Source organism: Chelonia mydas, chromosome 10, assembly GCF_015237465.2.
Source record: "Chelonia mydas isolate rCheMyd1 chromosome 10, rCheMyd1.pri.v2, whole genome shotgun sequence".
NCBI lineage: Eukaryota > Metazoa > Chordata > Testudines > Cheloniidae > Chelonia > Chelonia mydas.
This window is the reverse complement of record NC_051250.2, coordinates 45,097,749-45,122,550: the sequence shown is the minus strand read 5'-3', so window position 1 is coordinate 45,122,550 and position 24,802 is coordinate 45,097,749. Positions and strand designations below refer to the sequence as shown.

The following is a 24,802-nucleotide window of genomic DNA, read 5'->3' as shown; positions in this document are numbered from 1 at the left end:
CCATTCCCTTCCCCCTTGCCCAAACTGGGATGGGTGTAGGGTGACTATATTTCCCAAAGCAAAAATGGTACACCATGTGGGACTCATTTCAGGTTTCAGAGTAGCAGCCGTGTTGGTCTGTATTCGCAATAAGAACAGGAGTACTTGTGGCTGCTTAGAGACTAACAAATTTATTTGAGCATGAGCTTTCATGGGCTACAGTCCACTTCATCGGATGCATAGAATGGAACATATAGTAAGAAGATATATATATATACATACGGAGAATATGAAAAGGTGGAGTAAGAGGCTAATTAATTAAGATGTTCTGTTATCAGCAGGAGAAAAAAACTTTTGTAGTGATACTCAAGATGGCCCATTTAGACAGTTGACAAGAAGGTGTGAGGGTACTTAACATGGGGAAATAGATTCAATATGTGTAATGACCCAGCCACTCCCAGTCTCTATTCAAACCCAAGTTAACGGTATCTAGTTTGCATATTAATTCAAGCTCAGCAGTTTCTCGCTGGAGTCTGTTTTTGAAGCTTTTCTGTTGCAAAATTGCCGCCCTTAAATCTGTTACTGAGTGGCCAGAGAGGTTGAAGTGTTCTCCTACCGTCCGAGCCCCGCACCGCCCGGGGTTGACTGCCCAAGCCCTGCGCGGGCTGGGGCTGACCGTCCAAGACCTGTGCTGCCCGGGGCTGGAGCTGACCGCCCAAGTCCTATGCCACCGGGGGCAGACAGCCTGAGCCCCGCCACCCGCATAGTCACTTGGCTCCCCCCTCCCCAAATGTTCCTCCATGATGATCAGTGGGCGAGGGCAAAAATGGGCATTTGTCTCTTTTGCTAACAAAGTCGGGATGACCAGGACAGGGCTTAAAAAAGGGACTGTCCTGGCCAAAACAGGACATATGGTCACCCTAGGTGGCAGCCCGTAAAGCTGGGCTGTGCCCACTGCCACTGTGTGAAAACAGAAAAGTGCCTTCTTGACAAAAACCTCGTAGGTAGGAGGGAGGAGACCACCTTTTCCATCCCTGTCAGAGCCTGCTGCGTTTTTCACGCCTTGTGTGCAGTTAATTTGGAGCGAGGATAAACCCATTCCCCCTGCTTAAAATTCCACAGGTGGTCTGGGTGCTCCCTGCCCCCATCAGTGCGACAGCATCTTCCGGGGGGGCGCTTGTTTTCCCGCCCAGATAATCTCTCAGAGGCATTCAGCTTCTCTGAGAGCAGCACTTAAATCTTTAAAAAGAACAGGAGGACTTGTGGTACTCCTGTTCTTTTTGCGGCTACAGACTAACATGGCTGCTACTCTGAAACTTAAATCTTTGTCACTCTTCGGTGCCTACAGTAATTGGCCCTGTGAATGATGGACTCTGGCTTTCTTTGCCCTGCCTGTAATTGGTATCACTTAATCCGGGGCTGAAGCCAGAGTTTGCACATCTGTCCCGTAATCCTTTATATACCGCCCCCCCGCAACTTCCTCCCCAGTATCTGGCCACCGGTTTTGATTTACACACACAAAACGTGGTTTCCTGGTGGGCAGAGGAGAGCTGCAGTCCGAAACCCCACCACAGACAAAACAAGAAATGCGGAGAGGAGTCGACACTTTTCCTCACGGCACCACAACCTGACCGTGGCCGCCTGAACCCTCAGGGACATCCCAGCACATTGTCCCTCCCTGTGAGGGGGTGTTCGCCCCAGACTAGCTTGGAAAGGGTTGATGTGGCTCAGCTGGGGCTAACGAACCAGATAGATAGACAACCTCTGACTGCAGATGGGGCCCAGCTGAGCAGGCAGGGCTCGGGTAGGTGAAGGGAGGGAGAGCAAGAGCAAGAGCAAGAGCAGACGCAGCCAGGGGGACTGCAGTCACTTTGTGGGCTTATAGAGGGAAAGGAAGGAGGTGACCCAGATGGGGGAATAGAAGCCCTGGGATCCAGGTCCTGCAGGAAGGCTTTACTCAGAAGGCTGGTGGAGCAGAAGCCTGATAGGGTGGAGTAGGAAAAGGCTGAGGGAAATGCCAGTAAGGTTTGGAACAGTACAGACCTTGGCTGCTGATTTGAGAGTCCCTTAGGGGGAACCTGGAGTAGTGGGCAGGCTTGGGTTCCCCTACCAGCTGCTGGAGAAGTTGCACAGTCTGGGCAGTGAATTGGAAGAGTGCCTGAGCCAGTTCCTGTGGAGTGATGTTGGCATCCTGGAAGGGGGAAACCACATAGTGACCTGGGTGGAGGGCCAGGCCACGAAGAGGGAGCACTGTAATTGCTGGGTGTGAGAGGGGCATCAGACTGGGTGGTGCTGTTCCCCCAGATGCAGCCACAAGGAGGTGCCCCAATGGTAAGGAGAACCCCTTGACACTCCCTCAGCCTCCTGCAGCCAGCAGCAAGGAATCCCCACTCAGTGGAGCTGCCTGGATTCTGGCCCAGTGTGGGGCAGTAGGGCTGCTGATGGGGCACAGCGACCATGGCCAGGCTGTGTAGAGAGGGGTAAGGATCTGGCCACCATCCTGCCCATCCACCTACGCCCACTCCCAGCAGCATCCGGATCAAGGCCCATCCTATCCACCAGTCCCACCCTGCCCCACATACAACCCCTTGACAGTCCGAATCCCTGCTCCACTCTCATTTCCAGCCCTTCCTGTGGCAATCCCCCTTCCATAACCCTCCTGAGATCCCCCTCTGCCCCAGGGATCCTGAGTCTTTCCTGGCCAGACCTCCAGATGAGAACCAAGGACCCCATCCCCATGGACACGCCAGTGTTGGGCACCAATCCCACCACTGATCAACAATGAGGCTGCTTCACTGGTTGCGCTCCTGCCCCCAGGATGACAGCTGGGCCCACTCTCAGCTCCATAGCACCTCTGGATACCACAGGGCCATACCCGGCACAAGGTGCCCCATCTCCCCAGGCAGCCCCAAACATGCTGACTGCGCCTGCCCCAAGGGGCATCTACACTTTAATCCTGTTTATCCAGCAGCAGCAACACGGCTCTACAACTGTACTAGCTAGTGACTGCAGTATGTCAGGCTCACTGATATTGATAGGTTACTGTGATAGGAATTAATCTTTGATCATGCTGCTTAGTTATTAATTGTCCAGTTGTAGTGATTATTAATTGCCATCTTCATTGTATGTTCTGTTCACTTATTTCCACCAACTCTGCTCCCCTGTGTCCATTCTTTTCACCTTCCTTTTTCACTCCTCCCTCCTTCTGCTTTCCCCTCTATACAATGTAATAATGTTCACACTCTCTTTCCTTGCCCTGCCAGATCCTGTCTCCCTCCCTGTATTGGACTTCCCTCTTCTCTTCTGCATTTCACAACTGCGCACTAGCCTGCCACGAACTAACTCACTGTGTGGACCCTGCTACCATGCACTAAAATTGACAGGACTATATCAGAGCACACTATGAAATTTTAGTGTGCAGTGGCAGGGTCCACACGGCCGGACAGTACTTGGCAGGTTAGTGCACTGTAGATTGGCACTCTGCCTTGCCCTGTGCTAAGCTGCCATGTAGACAAGCCCTTAGACCATTCAAAGCAGGTCATTTGGAGGGAGCGGGGACTTTATCTCAGACTTTTTATTGTCTACCTCAGACCCTGATCTGACACAGCAATTTCAGGGCAACCTGCTTACATGCATGCATTTTGGAACACTTTGAAAAGTAAAATCAGGCTGTTTGGGAGGGGCTGTCTCTTGGGGAAGCCCCTCACCCCAAAGCCTCAAATGTGCTCCCCAAACTGTATGCCAGGTCCACAACAGGCATGCCAACTTTAAAGCCCATCTGAATGTGCCTGTGAAGTTAAGAGCACTGAAAAAAGGTCTTGTAACTGACAAGTTTCTAGCCTGATTGAGCATTAGATTTCTGGGTTGCATCAGTCTGGGGCACCACTTTACAGAAACAGAAAGAAATTTTAACAACTTGTAAAATCTTGCATTGTGCAGCTGGCTCTTGCTGGCGTTCAGGAGCTTGGAGGAAGCCCAGTGTGATGTCAGTTTCAGGCAGGCCCTGCCTATATATATTTTTTTTCCTTAGCAGCAGGTAATAAACCATTATACAAGCTAACAAATTTTAGAATGAGGGGGGCTGAATCTCAGGACCCCCGGGACCAGATGATTCCAACTTTGCACTCACTAACTTTATGCTTGCCCTGATGTGACAAAGCAATCTATCTATGCATGTGCATTCTAGAACACTGTGAGAAATTGCCTCTTAAACAGACCGCTCTGCTCGTCTGTCACAATGAACATCACTAGCAAAAGGCTCCTCTTCTTCTTCTCTTCTCTTTGTTACCCTTCCTGGCACTCTGCAAAGTAGCCATCCGGTCTAGATGAACCTGGTGAGAGTTTAGTACTGTCGCCGTAACTCTGCAATGGTTAACTGGGACGGATCTCACCAATACAACAATAGAGCAGAACAGGGTGAAGGGGAGGTTGGGGAATAGCAGAAGGGTGAAGAAAGCAATGTCATGATGAGGGGGTGGAGAGAGACACAGAGAGAAATACAGCAAGAAGAAAAAGAAAAGATGCCTTTGCAGTGCAAACAGGGAGGAATTACCCTGCACAAGCCCTGCATGCCTATGTTGAAGAGCACGAGGGAGAAGCTAGTGTCAGTTATAAAATCCGTGGATAAAGTCCAGTCATTTTCCCAGGGGTAGAATGGGCTCTGTCTTTTGTCAGCCCTGCTTGGCAGAGCTTCCAGGTCCCTGAGGTTACCGTGCTTATCCTCCACCTGTGATGCAGTAGGAACTTTCCATTGCTGCAGGTTCATTTGCTTCATCGGTGTAACCATGCCTCTGTGGGTCACAACTGAGAATGCCAAAATAAGGACAAACTGCTGAGAAATAGGGCAGATACACCCCGAGACTGGTGGCTAATCCCCCATAGGATACACCAAACCAGCAATGAAAGTAAACTTCTGTTTCACCACAGTGGCTAACAAGAAGTCATAAAGGCAGTTTCCTCAGGCATTCCAGTTCTTGTATTACCACCGAAAACACTGGCTTTAAAGGTGAGTGGTTCTTTACAACCAGTCTCATCAAATAAAAGGTTTTTCTGAGCCCAAAGGACCAGCCACACACCCAGGTCAATATATAACTTAGATCTTACCCCAAAATCACACTGATGCCAATCCTTTAGTATCTAAAGGTTTATTCATAAAAAGAAAGAAAGAAAGGTGAGAGTTAAAATTGGTTAAATGGAATCAATTACATACAGTAATTGCAAAGTTCTTGGTTCAGGCTTGTACCAGTGATGGAATAAACAGCTGGCTTAAGTCAAGTCTCTGACTGCTTCCAAACCTTTGGAAGGTCCTCAGTCCATTGGTTAAAATGCTCCCATTAGTATAAGTCCACATTCCAAAGGCTGGAGCAGTATAGAGGTAAAATGGAGGAGTTTCCAGGGCCTTTTATATCCTCTGCCATGTGGAGGGAAACCCATTGTTCTTACTGAGGAAAATTACAGCAACAAGATGGAGTTTGGAATCACATGGGCAAGTCATATGTCCATGCATTTTGCCTAGTCATTGCAGGAAGGCATTACCTATGCTCCAGACAGCATGTTTACATGACAGTCCATTCAGTGTAGATGGACATCACCCAAGGTCCATTGTGAGTTAAGTGTCCTTTTGATGGGCCACTCAATTTGAATAGTCCCTCCAAGATGTGCCGGCTAACTACCTTGTTTGTTACCCCAGGAGCAAACATTTGAAATACAGGTATAGAGTCAATACTCATAATTTCAAATACAAAACTGATACATGCATACAGATAGCATAAGCATAACCAGCAAATCATAACCTTTTTAAAGACACCTCATTTGACAACTGTTGTACAAGATTTGTTGCAAATATATAACAGTGGTTGCAACAATGATCTATATGGTAATATTTTAATCAGATAGCGTCACAATCGGGGACCAGTCCTTCCCATGGTGATGGGAGGAGAGAGCCCCAGGAGGCTGGTACCTGACTCCCACCATTCATCAGACCCTCTAATTGGGGCAGTATGGATGTGGTCCTGTTAGACTAGATGGGACAGGAGATGACAGGAGGAGGATAAGCACAGAGAGCTGGGCTGAGCCAACCCACTGCCCTCCTGGCAATGTGGATTGTAGATCTCGTCCCCGTATTTCATCACTAGTTCTAGGCTGGCTGCTGTGTCAGACCAGAGAAGGGAGTACGGCTGAGGCTGAGACGTGTCAGAATTGTAACTCCTGCCGGGCCGAGTCAGGGCACAAAGCCCACACTGTAGCCACTGCCAGGCGTGGTGTCATTCTAGAATCTATTTTCCGAATAGCTCCTTGAAGGGTCACAGTGCGTCTTTATCACAAGGGGGGCCCAGTACTGTAGCTCCCCTCCACGGGTGTCCCTGCAAGTGCTGCGGGACTTCTGTCCCTGGGTGCCTGGGAGAATGCTGGGTGCACCACGGTCCTGGAGGCAAGCGCTGTAGTGCTCCAAGTGCCAGGCTCCCCAGGCTGTAGCCCACAGCGAGTTCCTCTAGTCAGTCGCACACTAGAGAGGATTTCTCTACGAGGGGTGCCAGAAACCAAAAGCTGCAAGTTCCCTTGGCACGATGTCTAGAAGATTAAATCCAGTGCAGCACCTAGGGCCTGTCCAGTCTGGTCCAGGCACAAAAACGGTAACAAGGTTCCTGTGTGACCTCTCTGCATCGACCTCCTACCTGCTGGCCAGAGCCCCGTGTCCTCCTGCTGCAGCTGAGAATGATAGTGCCCTTCTAGGCTTCCCACTTGACCAGGAGGGCCCAGGGAGAGCCTGTGGGTAGCAGTCACCCACTCTGATCCCAGAGATATCAGGATACTGCTGGTACCAGCAGCCCAGAGCCATCCACTGACTCAATAGGGGACATAGCTGAGGCCTGCCAAGTCTCCTGGCCTAAGGCAAATGGTACTGATGAAATGCCATTTGCATATACCAAAGCTGAGGCCCTCTGCACAGGAATAGAATCTAGGGACAAGTCTAAATGTAATCTGGGGAAAGTAAAGCAAGCCCCATCTCATGCCTTTGAAAGGTTCCTCAACATCTACTGCCAGTCCCACCACCAGCTCTGTGCAGTCTTCTAAAGCTGCCATCCGGTTTACTAGTTGGAGAATACTGCCTGTCCCTGATCTCTGCTGCACCAATCCCACCCGCTTACCAGGGATGGTGATGGGGGAATGGTTCCAGAGTGTTGCCCAGAACTGGAGGGGTGATGGTTAAGAATAGGGGACAGTACCTTGTGTAATTGGGTGGGGGGCGCTCCTCAGCCTCTACGTGTCTGAGCTCAGAGCATTTCACAGCACAGGAGGGGCTGCTCCTTCCTCATCAAAGTCACCCAACATAGGTGGCAATTCACTGGGAAAACTCGCTGAGAGCCTGTCCTGCTGGGTGCCAAGGCTCATGCTTTGGAGAACCTCTTATTCAAGTTCCCCGGGGAAACGGGTGGGCCCTGACCATGATCCCCTGACTCCCTGAAGAGAGAAGGAAGCAACCCGGCCATGCTGGCAGGGTGAGAGCCGGAAATGGGCGGGGGGGGGGGGGGGGGTGACATGTAAAGGACTCATAAACATTTTCCAGTTGTGCTTTTGCACCTCCAGAGGATCTATGGACAGCTCCCCGGCTCTGCTGCCCCCTGAGCTGTCTGTTCCTCCAGCTGGATGCCCAGTTTGTCAGTGAGGGGTTGCAGGGCACTGGGGGAACAGGATGCCATTCCAGCCCAGATCTCTGAAGCACCTCTGCCCATGGTGGGACATTTTCCACGGACTGCAGGGTGCTTTGGGGCAGACCCTGGGGGGCTCTTTTTGGCAAGCCACTTTGTGTTTGATAAAACCCGGCCTGAGCTTTGTGTGGGAGTGAAGCCTACTGCCTGGAGGGCCTGGCCGTGTGCCGCTGCCAGGGGCTGCAGGATCTGCACCCCGACTGCCCTGTGTGTCCTGTTTGGGGCGCTGCACAGAAGGTGCCCTGGGCCCATAGGTGCTGGAACTAAGGGTACTGGGGGTGCAGCCGCACCCCCTGGCTTGAAGTGGTTTCCATTTCCATCAGCTACAGAGTTTACAGTTTGGTTCAACAGCTCCCAGCACCCGACCCTACACATTGTTCCAGCACCACTGTCTGGGCGCAGGTTCTTTGGCTGAAGGGTCCCCCTGGCCCGAGTTGGCCGGAACACGTGGCGGGATCCTCCGGGCCAGGGGCAGGCAGCTGGGCGCTGAGTCACCCCCTCCAGTCCCGCTCCCGGCCCTAGGCGTGGCCCGGGCAGGGGTGGGGTTGGGCGCCCCCCGCCGCCGCCGCCGCCATGCGCAAGGCGAGGGCTGCGGCTGCTCCCGGCCAGTCTCCGCCCCGCGGTGGGAGGCTTTAAATGGAGCAGCCCGGGAAGCCAGAGGCGACCAGCCCGGAGCACGAGTCGTCGCCGCCGCTTCCCCCAGCCCCAGGCGAAGCGTCCCCCGGAGCCCGGCGGGGAGCCATGGGCGCGCTGCCCGCCAGCCGGCTCCTGGGCTGCCTGCTGCTCCTCTCCTTCCTCTCGGCCGCCCCCGCCGACCGGCCGGACTTCGCCGAGCCGCGGGACCGAGCGGCCAGGATCAAAGTCAACCCCCGCGGCAACCTCTGGGCCACAGGTACCGTCCGCTGCCCAGCCCGGGCGCCGCTCCCCGCCCGCCCCGGCGCCTCCCGGCGGGGCGCCCCTGGGAAGCCGCCCGCGGCTTGGGCGATCGAAGGGGCTTTCCCGGATCCCGGCGGGGTCGGGCGGAGCAGCCCGGGGGTTCCGGGGGCAGACGGTCCCGCTCCCCTCCCGGCTGCAGGCCGGCCACCGGGCGAAGCCACCCCTAGTCCGAGCCCGGGGGAGAGGGGAGCCGGGCCGGGGGGGGGTGGAGGGTGTCAGCGGACCCCCAGAGCCAGCGGGCCGGGACCGGGGCGAGCTTGTCTGCGGCGAACCCCGCGCCGGTGTGGCCGGACAGGCAATGAGGGAGAGCCTTGGGCGGGGGCAGGTGAGCAGCCCAGCCCCAGCGGGGGACCCCCATGGCTCCAGCCCCGGTGCTGGGCGGGACAGGGGACTGGAGCTGCCCAGGAACAAGGCTGGGCTGGGTGGGAAGAGCGGCTGAGAGCTGACCCGAGGAGGGCCGTTCTGCGGGGCAGGGCTCCATTCCTGTCTCCGGAGAGCGCACCTGGGCAAAGCATCTTGTCGTGGGGCCCTGGGTAACACGCCAAGGTGGGGCGCACGCCAACATACCAGAGCCGCTTCGGAGACTCTCCGGAGTGCCGCTGGCAGGAGCAGTGCGAGGGACTTGGCTGTGGGGGCTGGGAGCTGGCACCCCTCGGAGGCAGACTCGAGCAGCAGGTGAGCCGACCTCCGCTACAGGGCTCAGTCCACACCGTGTCTACGCCTGCCCTTCGGCTGGGTGATGGGGCGCGCTTTGCTTTGCATGGGCTGGCGGGGTCCTAGCTGAGGTTAATTTGCTGCAGTGCCTTCCCAGCAAAGGAACCCGCACTTCTGGCCCAGGGGCTCTCTAGCCTGGAGAACTCCAAGGGCAAATGGGCCAAGGCCCAATGAGGTTCTGCCAAACTACTCGCTGCAGCTTGGTGCCAGGGAGGGCTGCCAGGAATTGGCGCATTTACCTGCAGAAATGTCTGAGTACCTCTGTGGCCAGAAATCAACAGCCAGAAGAAACCTAAAGCAAGAGAACAGGAGAGTGGGTGAGGAAGGGGGGGAGAAAGAAGCATGGGGCAGGGCTTAGCGAGGGGCCATTATGCCTCCTGCAATAGGGAGACATTTCAAACACACTCAGCTCCTCAAAACAGACGCACATTTTAAAAGCGTAGGGTTAGCCCTCCCCTGAAGTCATCTACACCATTAAAATCCCCCCGCCCCAAAAGAGATCCAAAAATAAGAGACCCAGCCATTAGGAGTCTATTTTGTGCAGGTCAGAAGTAGCCTCTCCTTTGCATTCTCCTCTGTGTGATGTGGGGGTGGAGAAGGGTGAAAGGCAGGATTGAGAGAAGGCTCCTGAGGTTTCTGAAGCTGGGCTGGAGAGCAAGAGGAGGGCACAGGTCAGGAGGAGAAGTGGGCAGATGCTGCCTCTCCGTCACTGCACAATGCCCACGCCCTTCCATTGCCCAGCATGGGCTGCCCCAACACGCTGTGCTGGCAGCTCCAGAGCACTGGCGCGCACTGCCTTGTTGCACACGTAGTGCTGAAAATGCTGGCCAGTCACGGTCTCGGGCGTAATAACTTGTGAGAGTCCCTGGGGCAAACTGGAAAAGTAACGGTGGTGCTATTAATCTTAATTCAGATACAGGAGCAGGTTGTGGCACTCGACTGATCTGAGGGTTTGTCTAGCCTGCAAGGAGAGGTGTGGACTTCGGGTCTCTGGGTGGCAGCTTGGGCTCTCAAGCCCACCTGATCCCCTGTGTCCGAGCTTGGGGGCTAGCATGAGCAGCTGTCAGAGCCACCGTATCCACACGGCTATTCTTAGCACACTAGCTGGAGCCCCACTAGCAGGAGTCTGCTTGAGCTGGGGGATTCACTCCCAGATGCAATGTAAATACTCTTTTAGAAAAAAGAAAAGGAGTACTTGTGGCACCTTAGAGACTAACAAATTACTCCTTTTCTTTTTGTGAATACAGACGAACACGGCTGCTACTCTGAGACCTACTCTTTTAGAGTTTCACTTGTGCTGCTAACCCAAATTAAAAGCCAAGTTTGTGTCTTCCCTGCTGTTTTAACCCGAGTTACCAATGTACCATTTTTGCAGTATATAGACACCCTAAATGGGAGAGACCACCTCCACAGAACTCCATCCACACACCTGCCCCCAGTGGAGTGACAACACATTCAACCAATGAAATGTCCGAAACATAATCCCAGAGGGGGAGGGTGGGAATATAGATAGATGATCAGCAGAACAACTGTCCTTGATCAACTAATGATTCTGGTGCCTGGACAATATTCCCTAGCTACTATTAGCTGATTGTCCCTTTTGTGGGTGCATGGCAAGGTGGATTGTTCCAAATCCCTATAGCAGAGAGATGGCACCCACAATCCCAGACACAGGCAGCAAATTCCTCGGGCAGATTCTGCCTCATGGTGAGTAGTATTGTGCTGTGGAGGCACCAAGGTCTACACTGAGCCAAATACTGGGAGATTAGACTGAGGATTTCAGAATGTCAGATGCAATCGGATATTAGAGAGACAAGGTGGTGGTGGGGGGAATATCTTTTATGGACCAACTTCTGTTGGTGAGGGAGACAAGCTATTGTGCTACACAGAGCTCTTCTTTGGGTCTGGGAAAGGTACCAGTGTTGTAGCGGTGTTCATCCCAGGATATCTGAGCAAACCTTTCCCAGACTGAGGAAGAGCTCTGCATGGCTTGGAAGCTTGTCTCTCTCACCAACTGAAGTTGGTCCAATAAAAGATATTACCTCCTGCACCTTGTCTCTCTAATAGCCTGGGACTGAAACGGCCAGAACTAATTGCATGTAATAAAATATTGGTATTGTAAAATGCAAAGCAGAGTGCCTGTCCATTATTTTAAGGCAAAGCAGAGAGAAAGCAGAAATACCTTCCAGATTGGCACTGCTCTGAGATAGAGGAAACCAGATCTATTTCTCAGCTACTCATCTGCATGTTCAAAATCTAGTCTGGCACCTTGGGTACCACTGTGAAACTTGTCTGAATAGTGCTGCCTGAAGGGGAGTGAGCAAGCGAAAAGGTGGGTGTGTGGGAGAAAGCTGCTGTGAAGCTTCCCGCAGACAAGAAGCCGAGAATGGGGGTGGAGGACAGAGCTGAGGGGTCACTTAATCTGGTTGGCTAGGAGAGAAGCAAGGGAGCCCCTGGAGAACCAGCTCGACTAGTTACTGGAGTTGCCCTCCAGTAACCCCCCTCGGTGTGGCTTGCTGTGGAGCGAACCCCCAGACGACGTCCCTATCTCAGAATGGCAATGCCGGCTCCATCCCAGGGCAATGCTCATCCTAGTTAAGGATGCAGCTACTGTAACCCTGGGCACTGTGTGCTGGGGACCCCGCTAGTTGGGGGTGGGTTGGTAGCACGAGAGAATCCACTCGCCAGGCAGCAATGAATCCAGAATGTGTCCCCTCTGCGCTGCTGCTGCTCTGCCACCAGAGTGCTCCTTTCCCAGCCGGCGGAGGGAGAGGGACAGATCGCTCCATGCCCAGAGCAGAAGCTTCCAGAAAAGGAACAAATCCTTTACGAACCCAGACCCAAGTGTGGTCTGACTCCTCAGTCTGTGCCCTGGGGCTGCTTCCCCTCAGCTGGTCTCTTGCCATGGGAGGTGTGAAGGGCCTTTATGCTGCCCCTTTTCCTCCTTGCCCGTCTGAAGCCAGGGAGGGGAGGGGGGAGCCGGAAAGGCTGTGTGCAGCCTGCAGGAGCCCTCCCCAAATGAGAACTGCAGCGCTTTCCCCTGCTCGTGCTCCCTGCCCAGGTTTTCAAGCCCCCTGAGAGATGTCTCGGCACCTTTGTCTCCCTGTTATAGACCAGGCCCGGATCCCCCTGATGGTTCAGGGAAGCCCAGCACACAACCATATGTCGTGTAATCAGAATCTGTTGCCGGAAGCCCCCACTGACCCTCTGGTGACTCAGATTCCAAGGCCAGAAGGGACCGTTCTGATTATTTTGCCTGACCTCCTGCACAGCACAGGCCAGAGACTTGCTCTACAATAATCCCTAGAGCACATCTCAGAAAACCACCCAGTCTTGAATCAAAAGGCTGGGGAGCTTAAGAGCTGTGTCCGAAGGGCTGAGAGCCAGGCTGGGAAGCAGCCTGTCACTGGCAGGGGGGCTAGTGGTAGCCATGGTGGTGGATTCCAGGGGCAGCTTGCAAGTGGGGGTCCATGTGGATGAGTCTGAACGAGACTACAGGTGCTGGCCAAGGAGTCTGTAGGCCAGTGCATGGCTGCCTCTGGGAGAGGCCTGGAGCAGATACCCTGGCACAAGATTTGACCTTCATATCCCTGTACTGAGCTGCCCTGGGGCTGGACTGGGATTTGTTGTGGGTTGTGTTTATCATCTGTAGTTTGCAACTTACAGCCATTGTGCCAGGGTCATTGCAGGATTTATTTCTGGCAGCTAAAGTTCAGCCCCCTTTGTTACTCGTTGGACTCCGAGGGTACATCTTCACTGTAAGTGCTGCGGCAGCTACGCCACTGGAGTGCCGCCACTTTCTGCAGTGACCGTTGATCCATCCCCTCGGAACCTGGGTGGAGGGAAGAATTCTTCCGTTGGCCACGTTGCAGAGGGCGTGACGTTTTTCACAGCCCTGAGCGAGGCCAACCGAAGTTCTAGGTGTAGACCAGGTCTGTGAGTGTTTATGGGAACTCATTGAGGGCTAGATTCTGAAGGGTCTGCTGCTTGGAGAGCCTGACTCCAAGCATATGCTACAGAACACCTGGGGGCTGGTGTCCCACTGCTCTCCTAGTCACACTGTGCACTGGGTCCGGTTACAGCTCAGGGTGAGCCTGACTGGGAAAACAGGCTATGATTTTGCAAGTGCACTGTCCATGCAACTTATAGCCCTTAAATTTCTAACTACTGATTGTGCATGCAAATCAGGTAGTTAGCACTGATGGCTATAAAACAGAGGTGGGCAAACTATGGCCCATGGGCTGCATCTGGCCCACCAGCCATTTTAATCAGGCCCTCAAGTTCCCACTGGGGACTGGGGTCTGGCCCCACTCTAGCCAGGGAGCAGGGTTGGGGGGCTACTCTGCACGGCTCCCGGAAGCAACAGCATGCCCTCCCCCTCTTCCCCCCAGCTCCAGCTTCTACACACTGGGGCAACCTGGGGCTCCGCTTCACGCGCTGCCCCTGCAGCTCCCATTGGCCAGGAACCGTGACCAATGGGAGCTGCAGGGGCAGTGCGCAGCAGAGCCACCTGGCCACACCTCTGCATAGGAGCTGGAGTGGGGACATGTCACTGTTTCTGGGAGCTGCTTGAGGTAAGCGCTGTCCAGAGTCGGCACCCCTGAGCCACCCCCTGTGCCCCAACCCCAATCCCCCTCCTGCTCTCCAACCCCCTCAATCGCAGCCCAGAGCACCCTCTTAGAGTCCGCAACCCCCCCACACGCATCCCCGCCCCCGCTACCTCAGCCTGTAGCCCCCTCCTGCACCCTGAACTCCTTTCTGGCTCCATGCCAGAGCCCACACCCCCAGCCAGAGCCCTCAACCCCCTGCACTCAATTTTGTGAGCATTCATGGCCCGCCATACAATTTCTATACACAGATTAGCCCCTTGGGCCCAAAAGTTTGCTCATCCCTGCTATAAAAGGTGCCCAGCATTATCTGCAGAGCTGAGAGTGGTGAAACGGGTGTCAGTGCTGAAGACTTCTACAAATATCTATGCTACATCCCAGCTGATTTACCAGCGCCCTAATGCTGCTGTCTTTTTGTTAGCGCCTGCATGAAGTGTCGTCTTGGCTGCCTTTCTCTGAACAGCTAAGCTAGCTCGTAGGTTGTTAGTTGGGTGGTTATTAAAGGTGAGCTACCAAGATGTTTTTAGGGCTCTGGGAATCATCACTCTGGCTCAGATAGGGGGCCCTCTAGCCTGGTCTCCAGTCTCTGATGGGGCCAGCAGCAGCTGCTTCCATGGAAGGCATAAGACCCATGCAGCAGGCAGTGATGGATTTCTGGCCCCTAGAGAAAGCTCCCTTCAAACCCCCAATATTTACTGGTCTTGAAAGCAAAACTTGTGGTTATTTCTGCTACTTATTATGATAACTCTGGATAGTTGTCACCCAGAGTTTCTAGGATTTCAAGAGGAACAAAGCATGTGGCCATTGTCATGTTCTTTTGCTAGCTCCCCCTCAGTTCTGCCTCCTTCAGCTAGAGGTGGGTTTCTGCTACAGTATCTTGCTTCTGAAAAATTCCAGTGCCACAGCAGCCACTGCTATATTGCAGATTTCAAAGGCTGCTTGGCGCTAGGGAGCTGTGACACTTTTGCATCCAGTCCCTCTGCCAGAGCTTGAAATCTTCCCCGCCCATTCCTCTGTTCTAATACACGTGCCCAGTGTCATTTCAGGTCATTTCATGGGGAAGAAGAGCATTGCGGCCTCCCCGCTTCTGAAGTCTCCGGGAGATGCTGCAGCAAACTCCATCCCAATGGCCTTCAGCCCAACTCTCCGAGCTGTCTTGAAGGACATGAAAGAGCTGCTTACCAGAGAGCTCCTGAAAATTCTCTTGCAAAAGAGACTAATAGATGAGAACCAAGGAAGATTTGATCTTCACAACCAGGTGACTACTGAGCAATGTGGTGGAAAGAGAGAGACCTGAGTGAGAGGCTGCAGGAGAATGCAGCAAGGAGCAGCACAGGGCCAAATCATCCTACCCCCCTGGGGCAGCCAGAGGAGGGGCCAAGGAGCCCCCCAAGGCTGGGCTGGAACAGTTTCCCTCACATCTGGGCTAAGGAGCCCACATAGGAGGCTAACCCCAGAGATCCAGAGGGAAGGAAACTCCTGTTTCCCAAGGGAGGCTATGCCTCTATTGACCCTGCCACCTCCATTGGATCCAAGCTTGGGAGGGGCTCAGTGAAAGTAAAAGCTGAAGCAGTGTTAACTCTGGCTTGGCAATGCTAATACCAGAAGCTGGGCTCCTGCTCCAGTCCCTCATGCCTCTGCCACCAAACCCCTGTGGGGCACTGACCCTGCGGAGCGCCAGTGGAAGAGCTCGGCCCGGCACAGAGTGTGGCTAGGATAAATGCTGGAGCTATAGCTTCTTCGCCCTCCACAGCCCATGGGCAGATGCCCAGGATCTCTGTCCCCTCTGGTCATGGAGCAGTGGGGGTGGTCTGAGCCATAGCTCTTAGAAGGGAAAAGCCCGTAGTCACTTAGCCCCTGCCACCGCAGGGCTGATCCTTTCAGTATCCTCTGGAGTGATAGCGCAGGGGTATCTCTCACACACGGGAGTGGCAAGGTCCCTCCGACATCTCTGGGAACCCTGCATGCAGGCTGGGTAAAGTAGGTAAATTGAGGGGGAGCAGGGGAATTCAGCAAGGAGCAACAAAATCAGGGCAGTAGGAAGGCATGATAACAGATAGCTCAGAATCACCTGCCTGCTCCATTGCATTGTGCTGCTCCAATGACATAAAATGCCCGTACGCCCGGCTTAGCTGGCTGGTGAGCATCAGCAGAGCACAGCAGAGCATGCAGCCTATGTTATGGAGGCACTGGTCACACCTGACAGCTGCTGGCGAAGCTGCGTTACGCACTTCAAGCAGGGATTCATGCACTTAGTCACATACAAAGGACACAGCGGGTTGTACCCCCCGGCCAGTACTTGCTCTTTGGACACCATGAATGCCCTGCAGTGATGCCGAATGAATGAAAACATCTGAATTTGGTTTTAAACACCAGTTTGATCTAATCTGGGCCCACAGCCACAGATGCATCTCAATCGTGATGGCACGGCTACTGCCTGGCGTCACTCCGGGGCAGAGCTTCCGCGGTTTCCTGCCCTACCTGTGCATCTCCTACTGCAGCCTCTTGGAATTCTGGGAAGTTTGTCCTGAATGCCGCCTGTCCGGGGGCTGTAATGCTGGCCAGGTTTTTAACCTTAACTTCTTGGGGTGGCTCGTGGCCGGCAGTGTGAGTTCACACAGAGGCTGGATGTTCCGTTAGCAGTGACTGAAGTGCCAGGTGGGCGGAGCTGTAGGAGAGAGAGATCTGGCCTCTCTGCGTGCTCCATACAGTTCCACACCGAGTGGCCTGTGTTTGTGGCAACTGTCTGGCCAGCCCCAGGGGGGACAGAATGCGCTGTGAATGGCTGAGGCAGAGTGAGAGGAGCTACGGAGACTCAGCCTGGGAGGGCAGCCGGTTCCAGGCTGGGAACGGGTGTCCTGGTCGTTCCTTGATGGCTAGTGCCCAGTGCTCCCCCCACAGCTCCTCAGCAGCTGGCACACATGCCCCAGCCCCTCTCCTGGGCCGGGAGTCTCTGCTGGGACCTGCAATGACTGGAAGGTGGGATGGGGCTAAGCTGGCTGCTGGCAAGTCACATGAGTGGCTCTCCCGGCTAGCTGGGGGCGTGCCTTGAGTCTCCCCCGTTGTGTGCCAGCCCCGGCCACCTTGGCCACTATAGCCAGCCAAGTGAAGGAAGATGGGGAGAAGCGAGTTGGTTCCAGCTGCTCCCCGGTGGCTGGGCCGATCCCAAGCACTGCAGCTACTGCTCTAGCTGCTCCTCCGGGTCCTACTCTTGCCTCCAGGAGATATTTTGGGACAAAAAACATTGGGGGTGGAAACATGCATCAGCCCCCCTCAGTATTTCTGGTGTGGGGGCACTAGCCCCCTGGTTCTGCTGTCCCTGCCCAGCTCCCGGTCCTGAGCTGTCACCACCAATGGGTCCTTTCTGAAACCTGCCTTTCTTTCTCTGGGTCCATCACTGCACTACAGTGGGTGAAAACAATTATCTAAAAGGGACAAAAATTCTGGTAGGCCAAAGTGATACTAGTCAGGCCAGCCAATGATTTACTGGACTCAGGAATGCAGTGCAGGCACAGAGCCTGGCCAATTAAAAACAGTAAAAACACTTACCCAGTTTTATTCTCTCAGAATTAGGTTACATTCTCATTGCAGGAAGCAAAGGGAATCCTATGGTCATTCTAAGGCAAATTATCTGCACTGGAGCTCTGTGTGGTGTGGCACAACCAAATGCATTCAGAGACTAATCAACCCCATTTAGGTAGCATCTTACTCCTGCTCGTTGCTCTTGATGAGGAGCTCAAAGACTGAACAAAGTCCTGTCTCTTTCCTGAAGAATGATGCAAACTACAAGCTGCTAATTTACTGATTTGTGCTGGTAGGTCTGCTGGGTTGCTCTGAGTCCGTCTCTCTCTGAGAAATAGTCTCACCTGAACCAATTGCTAGCCACCCTTCACAATGTGCTGGATCCTGCTAATGGCCAAACTGCCTGATTGGCCCTGGCCCAAATACATGACAATGCAGAGAGGCTCAAGCCCTCCTTTAATGCCCCTGTGCATGCTGCACTGGCCATCGGGGGTCAGTACGAAGGGGCTTCACCATCTCCAACCCTTTGGGTGCTGTATGCCCCAGGGGACAAAACTAGGGAGCAATCCTTGTACTTCCAAGAGCATAGGGACTGCAGCTGTAGCTGGCCCTTCTGTAGGGTGCACAAGGGTTGGGGGAAGGCTTCTTGTGCCTGCAAACGCCTTGCCTTCACTGGGAGAAAAGGGATGTTTTTAGCATGCATCAGGTAACATGTTAAAACCTTCGTGTAAATGGGACACGTATTTTAACTCGTGAGCTAGGTGGGGTCAGCCACGGGGGGCTCAACATAGGGTTTACCATGACCAGCTAACATGTTAAAAGCGCCTTTTTCTCCTAGCATAGATGTGGCCTGCCCTAAATCAACCACCTGCTCTTCCTCCCACGCTCATTTCCTTTTGTGTAACAGATGAACTCCCTTTCACAGCACTTATCCCATTCAGCCTCACCCCTGCCTGTCTGTAGAGCTGCCTGTGGTAGGGGGTTGTCTCCAATGGGCTCCTTGCCTTGGAGCTGGAACAGTGCTGCGTCTCCTGGGGTACAGCAGAGTTCCCTCAGGGCTCCTGGAGAGGTGAGGCTGTTCCCTTGGGAAGGGGCTGGGGAAGACAGACATGGCTGGTGTAGACTCCTGGGTACCGCAGAAACTGGGTACTGCTTGCAGCTGTGGATCAGCGCTAGGAACTCTTTGAAGCTGGGTGATCTGCTCGCACTGATGCACGTTCTGCTGGAGCTGCTGAGCACAAGAACGGTCTCTGGGCTGGTCTGGACTAGAGAATTGAACCAGTGGCAAATGAGCTGGTGGAGAGCCTTGGTGTCAGCACACACCAGCTATTGTGTGCACAGGCCACTGGGCACCTATCACATGCAGCCCAGTACAGCTCCTGGGAGCAGTGCCTTCTAGGATACTTTGGAATTTGCCTATGGGAACTGTGGGTGAAAAGGCCCAGCTCCATAATCTGGGGGATTCCCCTGTGTAGCTCCCGTGTAGCCCTTTGGCACAGGTACCTTTTCCTAGACCTTTTCTGAACTTGGAGGTCAGCGTGAATGCTTGAAGGAGAGGTTTCTGCTCGAGGCTTTCAAGGGCAGGCTGAGGTATCTGTGGTGAGAGAGTGGGGGATGTGCCAGCTGAGAGCCAGAGCCCGAAGCAAGCAGCTCCCAGATTTCATCCTGCAGTGGTTCTGCACCCAGCACTGTCCAGGTGGAGGGCTGCATGCTGCAGGGCCCAGAGCTTGAGCACGGACTGATGAGAGATGGGGGAGCAGTGGCAGCAAAACTTCAGGGTGAGGGAGGAGGCTTTCTTTGTGCCCTGTGATTGCCACATGGAGCACGAGGCTGGGGGCTGCTATCGCTGGGGGAAAGAGAGTGGGGGGCTGCAACCAGGCAGCGGAGGCTGTGGCTGTGGGTGGAGGGCGTGGGGAAGATCTGACCCATGGCAGGAGAGGATCAGCAGGCAGGGGAGTCATGTGGAGCTCTGGTAAGATCTGGTGCAGTAACAGGTGGGGGACGGCGGTGGGATTTGATGAGGGGTGTGAGGTGATCATGGCCATGGGGAAGGAAGATGATCCTAGCAGCTGCACTTTGTCTGGATGGATAAAACAGGTCCAGGTGCACACTCAGCAGGTGCATGTAGGAGACTGCCAGCAGGAGGGAGCTGGCTGAGCCACGCTGACTGCTCCGTGTCTATTGCAGCAATGATCTGATCTGATCTGCCTGCTGCAAGTCTGAGCATGTGCTCCAGCGAGGTGAACAAACTGCCAATGCTCAGTGGAGAGCCAGGGCCGCTTGCCCTGCTTACAAGGGGGAATGTTTGGCATGGAGTAGGGCTGTGCATCTGATCAAGGGCGGGCTGTCACCGCCTCACCCCCTTGGTTCAGACCAATGGGTTCCAATAGGTGCAGCTGGCACAGTGTGAACAGCTGGGGCGATTAGCCCATCACTTCCCAGTTCCTGTAACTGTTGAGCTCCTGCTCTGCTCAGTATGTCAGGGCTGGCTCTGGATTTACAGGCTTTCTGGAGGGCATTCTCTGCAGTCTATTTTGGCCTTCCCAGTTCTTTTGCCTTCGTTTGCACAGGCACAGATTCAGTGCACAGTTCCTCCTAGGGGTCAGTGAGCTCTTTAACTCTTGGCTAGTCTCCGTTTAGCTCCCTGGGGTGGAGGTGCCAGCCCTGGGTGCTCCCTCATGGTGTGCCCCAGCACTGCATTAGATCAGCCTCAGTGCTCCTAAGGGTTATGGCTGGGGCTCAGCATCTGGCCCAGGCCCTGCGAGCGTTCAACCCCTTCCAGGTGGGGGGGGCAGAGTCTCCAAGTCAAAGTGCAAGAGACTCTTTGGCTCCACTGGGCACAGCTTTCAGGTGAACCCCAGCTACCAGGGCTGCCTTAACCTCCACCCCATGGTGCCAGGTAACCAGTCACGTGCACACTGCTGCCAGGCCTACCCTCAGTCAGCTCCTGGCCTCACCCAGGCTTCTTGCATGACCTGGGAACGGCCTGTACCCTCTCCTTCCCTGGCCCCTCTCTCCGGCTGAGCTGGTTCTCCCCTTCCCACTGCCCTCCCCAAGCCTGCCAGCGCTGGCAAGTGACATGGAGCGGGGCTCATGCAGCCTGCAGGGGCTCCCTAACTGTGAGGGGTTCACACGCCTCTCGCACTTCCCGGTCTAATTTCTACCCCTCTTGGCACTCTGCCTCTTGCTGGCAAATAGTTATGGCCTCATCCCAGCACTTCCCTTGGATGTGGCCAACTGTCCCTGCTGCCCCCTGTTATTGCAAGGTGATACTGAGGGATTCTACTTAACCTGCCCGAATTTGCTTAAATTGCCCCTTCCAAGCTGGCTGCCCCTCCCCCGCAGTCTCAATACCTCCCTTTGTGTGTGCCCGCCCCCCCCGTTCCTCCTATGAATGGGGGATGGGAGTTAGTTCTGTAGGTGGTTGTAGGGAGCATCCTATTTCTCATTGCCTCTCCCCCATGCAATGGGAACCAAGGGCTTGTCTACACACTGTTACTAGAGCAGCAGAGGGTACGTGGACTGAGGCCTGGCACATTACATACAGCTTGCCACACCATGACTGGCCAGGGATACCCCACCGCAGGCACTGAAAGTTCCCTCAACAGGAGCACGATTCGCTGCCTGTCGATAGGTCTTTTGCACTTCACACAGCTACTGTCATGTGCAGGAACCTCCTGGGCCCAGTGGGGTCCAAATAATGGTGTTACTCACTGTGTGTAATGTGCCAGGCCCAGGTCTGTGCTCCCGCTGCTGCTCTAGCAGGGTGCTGGTGGCCTTTGAACCATACACCACAGTGGGGACCACTGGAGGGCTCACACCCTATTTAAAGGGATAGTCCCCAGTTCCTATGCACTGCAGGGATTCTTTGGCTGACAGCACCAAGAGGAGCCTCTCCAGGGCCATGCACATGGCATCCTTGGTGGAAGTGCCTAGCTCTGGAACTCTGCCATGGGAGATAAGGAGCGGCCTGAGTCTTGTCGCCTTTAAGGATGAAACTGATGCTTCTCCCCCTCAGTATCGGCCTGATGACATTTCTCCTGGAGATGGGATAATCACACTCACTGTAGGGCTGTAAGTGACCGAGGGCAGGAGAATGGCAGTAGTGAACATAAATCACGTCCATCTAACTATGGAAATTCCATACGCAAAACTTTGTGTAACGGGGCATAAGGGTGCGGGAGTATGGTGGCCCTGTGTGCACTCTGAAATGCAAAGACTCCTGTTAGCTGACCCCCAACACGCACGCAGCACAATTCCACGGCCAGTGACAGCCTCACAGGAAATGTCGTTCTACCTCTGACTGGTAAGGAAGCCGCTGCACACAGCACAATGAGTCTCCACACTATGATGCCCAAGCTGGGGCTTCCTTGCCAACGTCACACAAATGGCACCCACTCGAGGGAAGGCTTAGAACTGCCTATGCACAGTGGTAATGATGTATAGGCAAATGGTAGGGGCATGGAAAAACTTCCATACTACAAGAGAGGGGAAGGATTGGGACTATTTACTTGAGAAGGGACAAGGAAGAGGGGCTAACAGCAAATGACTGGTAGAGAGCTCACATGCTGCTATTCACCCTGCCTCATTATAGAAGAACAAGGGCTCGTTCAGTGAAATTGAAAGGCAGCACATTTAAAATTGATTAATCCTTTTTTCACATAGTCCACAAGATGCCATTGAGGCCAAGAGAGTAGCAGGATTCACAAAAGGCCTGAGCATTTCTGTGGATAATGAAAATATCCTGAATTACAACAGTAAGGACTGAACATAAAAAACCAAGGGCCTGGTTCTGTGCTGCACTCCAGTCCCTTCGTGTTGCTTTGGTGGCATAAAGAGCCTGTGAAGCAACCAGATGTGACCAGCCTCACCATGGGGGGAGCTCTCAGCTGTAGCAAATCTGCTGTATCCAGCTCCTACAACTGCTCCCTGCCTGGTATAGGGGGTGCGTCAGGAGGAGGGGAGTGCTGGCACACTCCAATATGCTGCAGCTGGCAGACAGCCCCTTGGACCCATGGCCAAGTGAGGTTAGTTAGAGCAGCTCCTAGGCTGCTCCAGTCTGTCAGGGCTCGTGCAGATGCACCATGAACTGTAACCAGCTTCCTGTTGCCTTTTTTTCTCTCCTATGCTGGGCGGATCTCAGTGCAGGAGAGAGTCTGGGCCCAACCATCTTGGCAGGGATCCACTTACTTCAGGGCTTGAGGTACCTCCAACTCCAGGGGACTCAAGGGAAGCAGTCCCTGCGGCAGATCATCCCACGTTTGCTTACTCCATGGGCTGGCATCTTCCTGAAAAGGTGCTGGTCCATCAGGATGCTGGGCTAGCAGGGCCCCATGTCCATTCTGAGCCGACAGTTCCTGTGTTCCCATAAAGCTGTGTTGAAATAATGGGCTTGTATCCGACGGGGATGTTAGACTGTCCCTGCAGGTGAAGTATTCTGAGCAATGGTAATAGAGACACTGCAAAGCTCTGGGTAGGTCCTGGCTATTCATGACCAGCAGGGAGGCATTGCTGGCTCGGTGGTGGAGAGCCAGAGATGCAGGCAGGCAGCAAGCTTTGCAAAATGCTGTACGTACATCTGTACCATTGTAAAAACTCCCTCTAGGTTTGTTTTCACCTTGTCCCCAGTCCCCGTGCGATGTGATTGGCCTCCCTGTCAGTTACTGGGCAGTCCGTGCCTGGCCAATCCTAGCTCTAGGCTTTTCCTATGCCAGCTGTCCCTAAAATCCGACCCATGCGTCTGCCATCACGTCATGGCAGGATATTCTATCAGTGTGAAAGTCACTCCTAACGTGGGAGCCCAAGTCACAGTGACATCTGGGTGGGTTGGGGAGATGGAATCCATCCCCCAGCCTGGATCCGCAGAACAGCCCCCCTGCATCTCTAGCCGATGGGCTGCAATGCTGGCCACAGTCACACACCGCTGAAGTGAGCTGTAGCTCACGAAAGCTCATGCTCAAATAAACTGGTTAGTCTCTAAGGTGCCACAAGTACTCCTTTTCTTTTTACGAATACAGACTAACACGGCTGTTACTCTGAAAACTGCCCCATTTGTGAGTTGGGGCCAATGGATCTGTGAAAACTCTTCTTTCCTGGCACATCCCGACCAGCCCCTCACCACTCTTGTGCTGCCTGGGATTGGCATATGCTGGCACAGGAACCCTCCATGGGGCGCAGTGGCATCTGTACAGCTGCCCCTGTAGAGGGCTTAAGGGACTGCCGGGGACTCATGCTGCCCGTAGCCCTGGGTGAGTTATACCTGGCAGCTGTAGCGCGGGGACCCATACTGTTGCTCTCATTTCAGGAGACAGGATTGGTAATGAAGGCACTGGAGAAATACCTTTCAAACTGAAGAAGGGACAAAGGTGCCGTGTACATAGACTACCGAGTCCAGCATCAGGAAGGCCGGGCTGGTTTGTAGTAAACACCGGGGGATGTTTGAATTATGGTTCTGTGGAGCTACATCACCTTATGATTTAGTATTACTGTAATATTGTGAATATTGACCATCTGTATGAAGAAAGCCCTGACTGTATATTTCCCTTGCGTTTTCTGCATTACTGCTGAGGTCAAAGAGCCCTTGTGAATAAAACCAACTCTTTGCATAGCACGTGCGAGCGCTTCCTTTGCAGTCAGCACAGGCCAGCGTTTAGGGAGTGGGGTGATTTGTTTCTTGGGAGCCTGAGTCTACTATGCACAGTGCGACTGATGGGCAGGGTGGGATGCAGCAGAGGTGGGGTTGCAGCTGAATGTGTGAAGGCTGAGAGAGTCTTACTGAATGTTGCAGGGAGGCTGCCGCAGAGGGTGGGAGTGAGGGGCTCAGTGAATGTGGCTGAGGGGATGGAGCAGGCACGGGTGTGTTTGCTGCAGGCTGTGGTGAAGGCCGTGCAGCAGAGGAGCGATGAGCTGTGAGGATATATGGGGATGGGGTTCCCCAGGAGTTGTGTGTTTGGGGCTGATGCATGTGGCATGTATTCCACCTCCCTGGGGGCACAGCCGCCCCAGACAGCCGCCCTCCCAGAAATCATTCCTCAGGGATCTCCATGATCCCTTCTCTGAGCAACCCACTCCCAAGAACCCCGCTCCTAAGATATCCCACCCCCAGGCTGCTGATCCCTGGGCCCTTAAGACACTGGTATCTTCCCTCACTCAGGCCCTGCTACCAGCCTGCTTATTTGTCCCCTTCAACTGAGTGTTGAGAGCCACTATAGCTGGCACAGAACAGCAGTCATGAGTGAAAGAAGAAAACACCCCTCTGGGGCAGCATTCAGAAAAGAAAAGCTTCCTTTGCTTTCTTTCTATCTAAGTAGGAAGGAGCTCTCCTGAGATACATAG

The 24,802-nt window shown here is 54.0% G+C and overlaps 1 protein-coding gene and 1 long non-coding RNA gene across 2 annotated transcripts; one reads left to right on the top strand and one right to left on the bottom strand.

Annotated features, from left to right (window-relative positions):
• The first annotated feature begins 8,300 nt into the window (after positions 1-8,300).
• NMB (neuromedin B) lies at positions 8,301-24,074 on the top strand. The gene is made up of 3 exons (XM_037911346.2): positions 8,301-8,580; positions 14,992-15,203; positions 23,772-24,074. The coding sequence occupies exons 1-3, from the start codon at positions 8,325-8,327 to the stop codon at positions 23,817-23,819; spliced, it is 516 nt and encodes a 171-aa protein (XP_037767274.1). The 5' UTR covers positions 8,301-8,324; the 3' UTR covers positions 23,820-24,074.
• On the bottom strand, positions 8,923-17,838 carry LOC122462059. Its single transcript, XR_006284398.1, has 3 exons — positions 17,495-17,838; positions 13,003-13,170; positions 8,923-9,630 (listed from the first exon to the last, which is right to left on the bottom strand). It is a non-coding gene; the product is annotated as an uncharacterized LOC122462059 (long non-coding RNA).
• Positions 24,075-24,802: the final 728 nt, after the last annotated feature.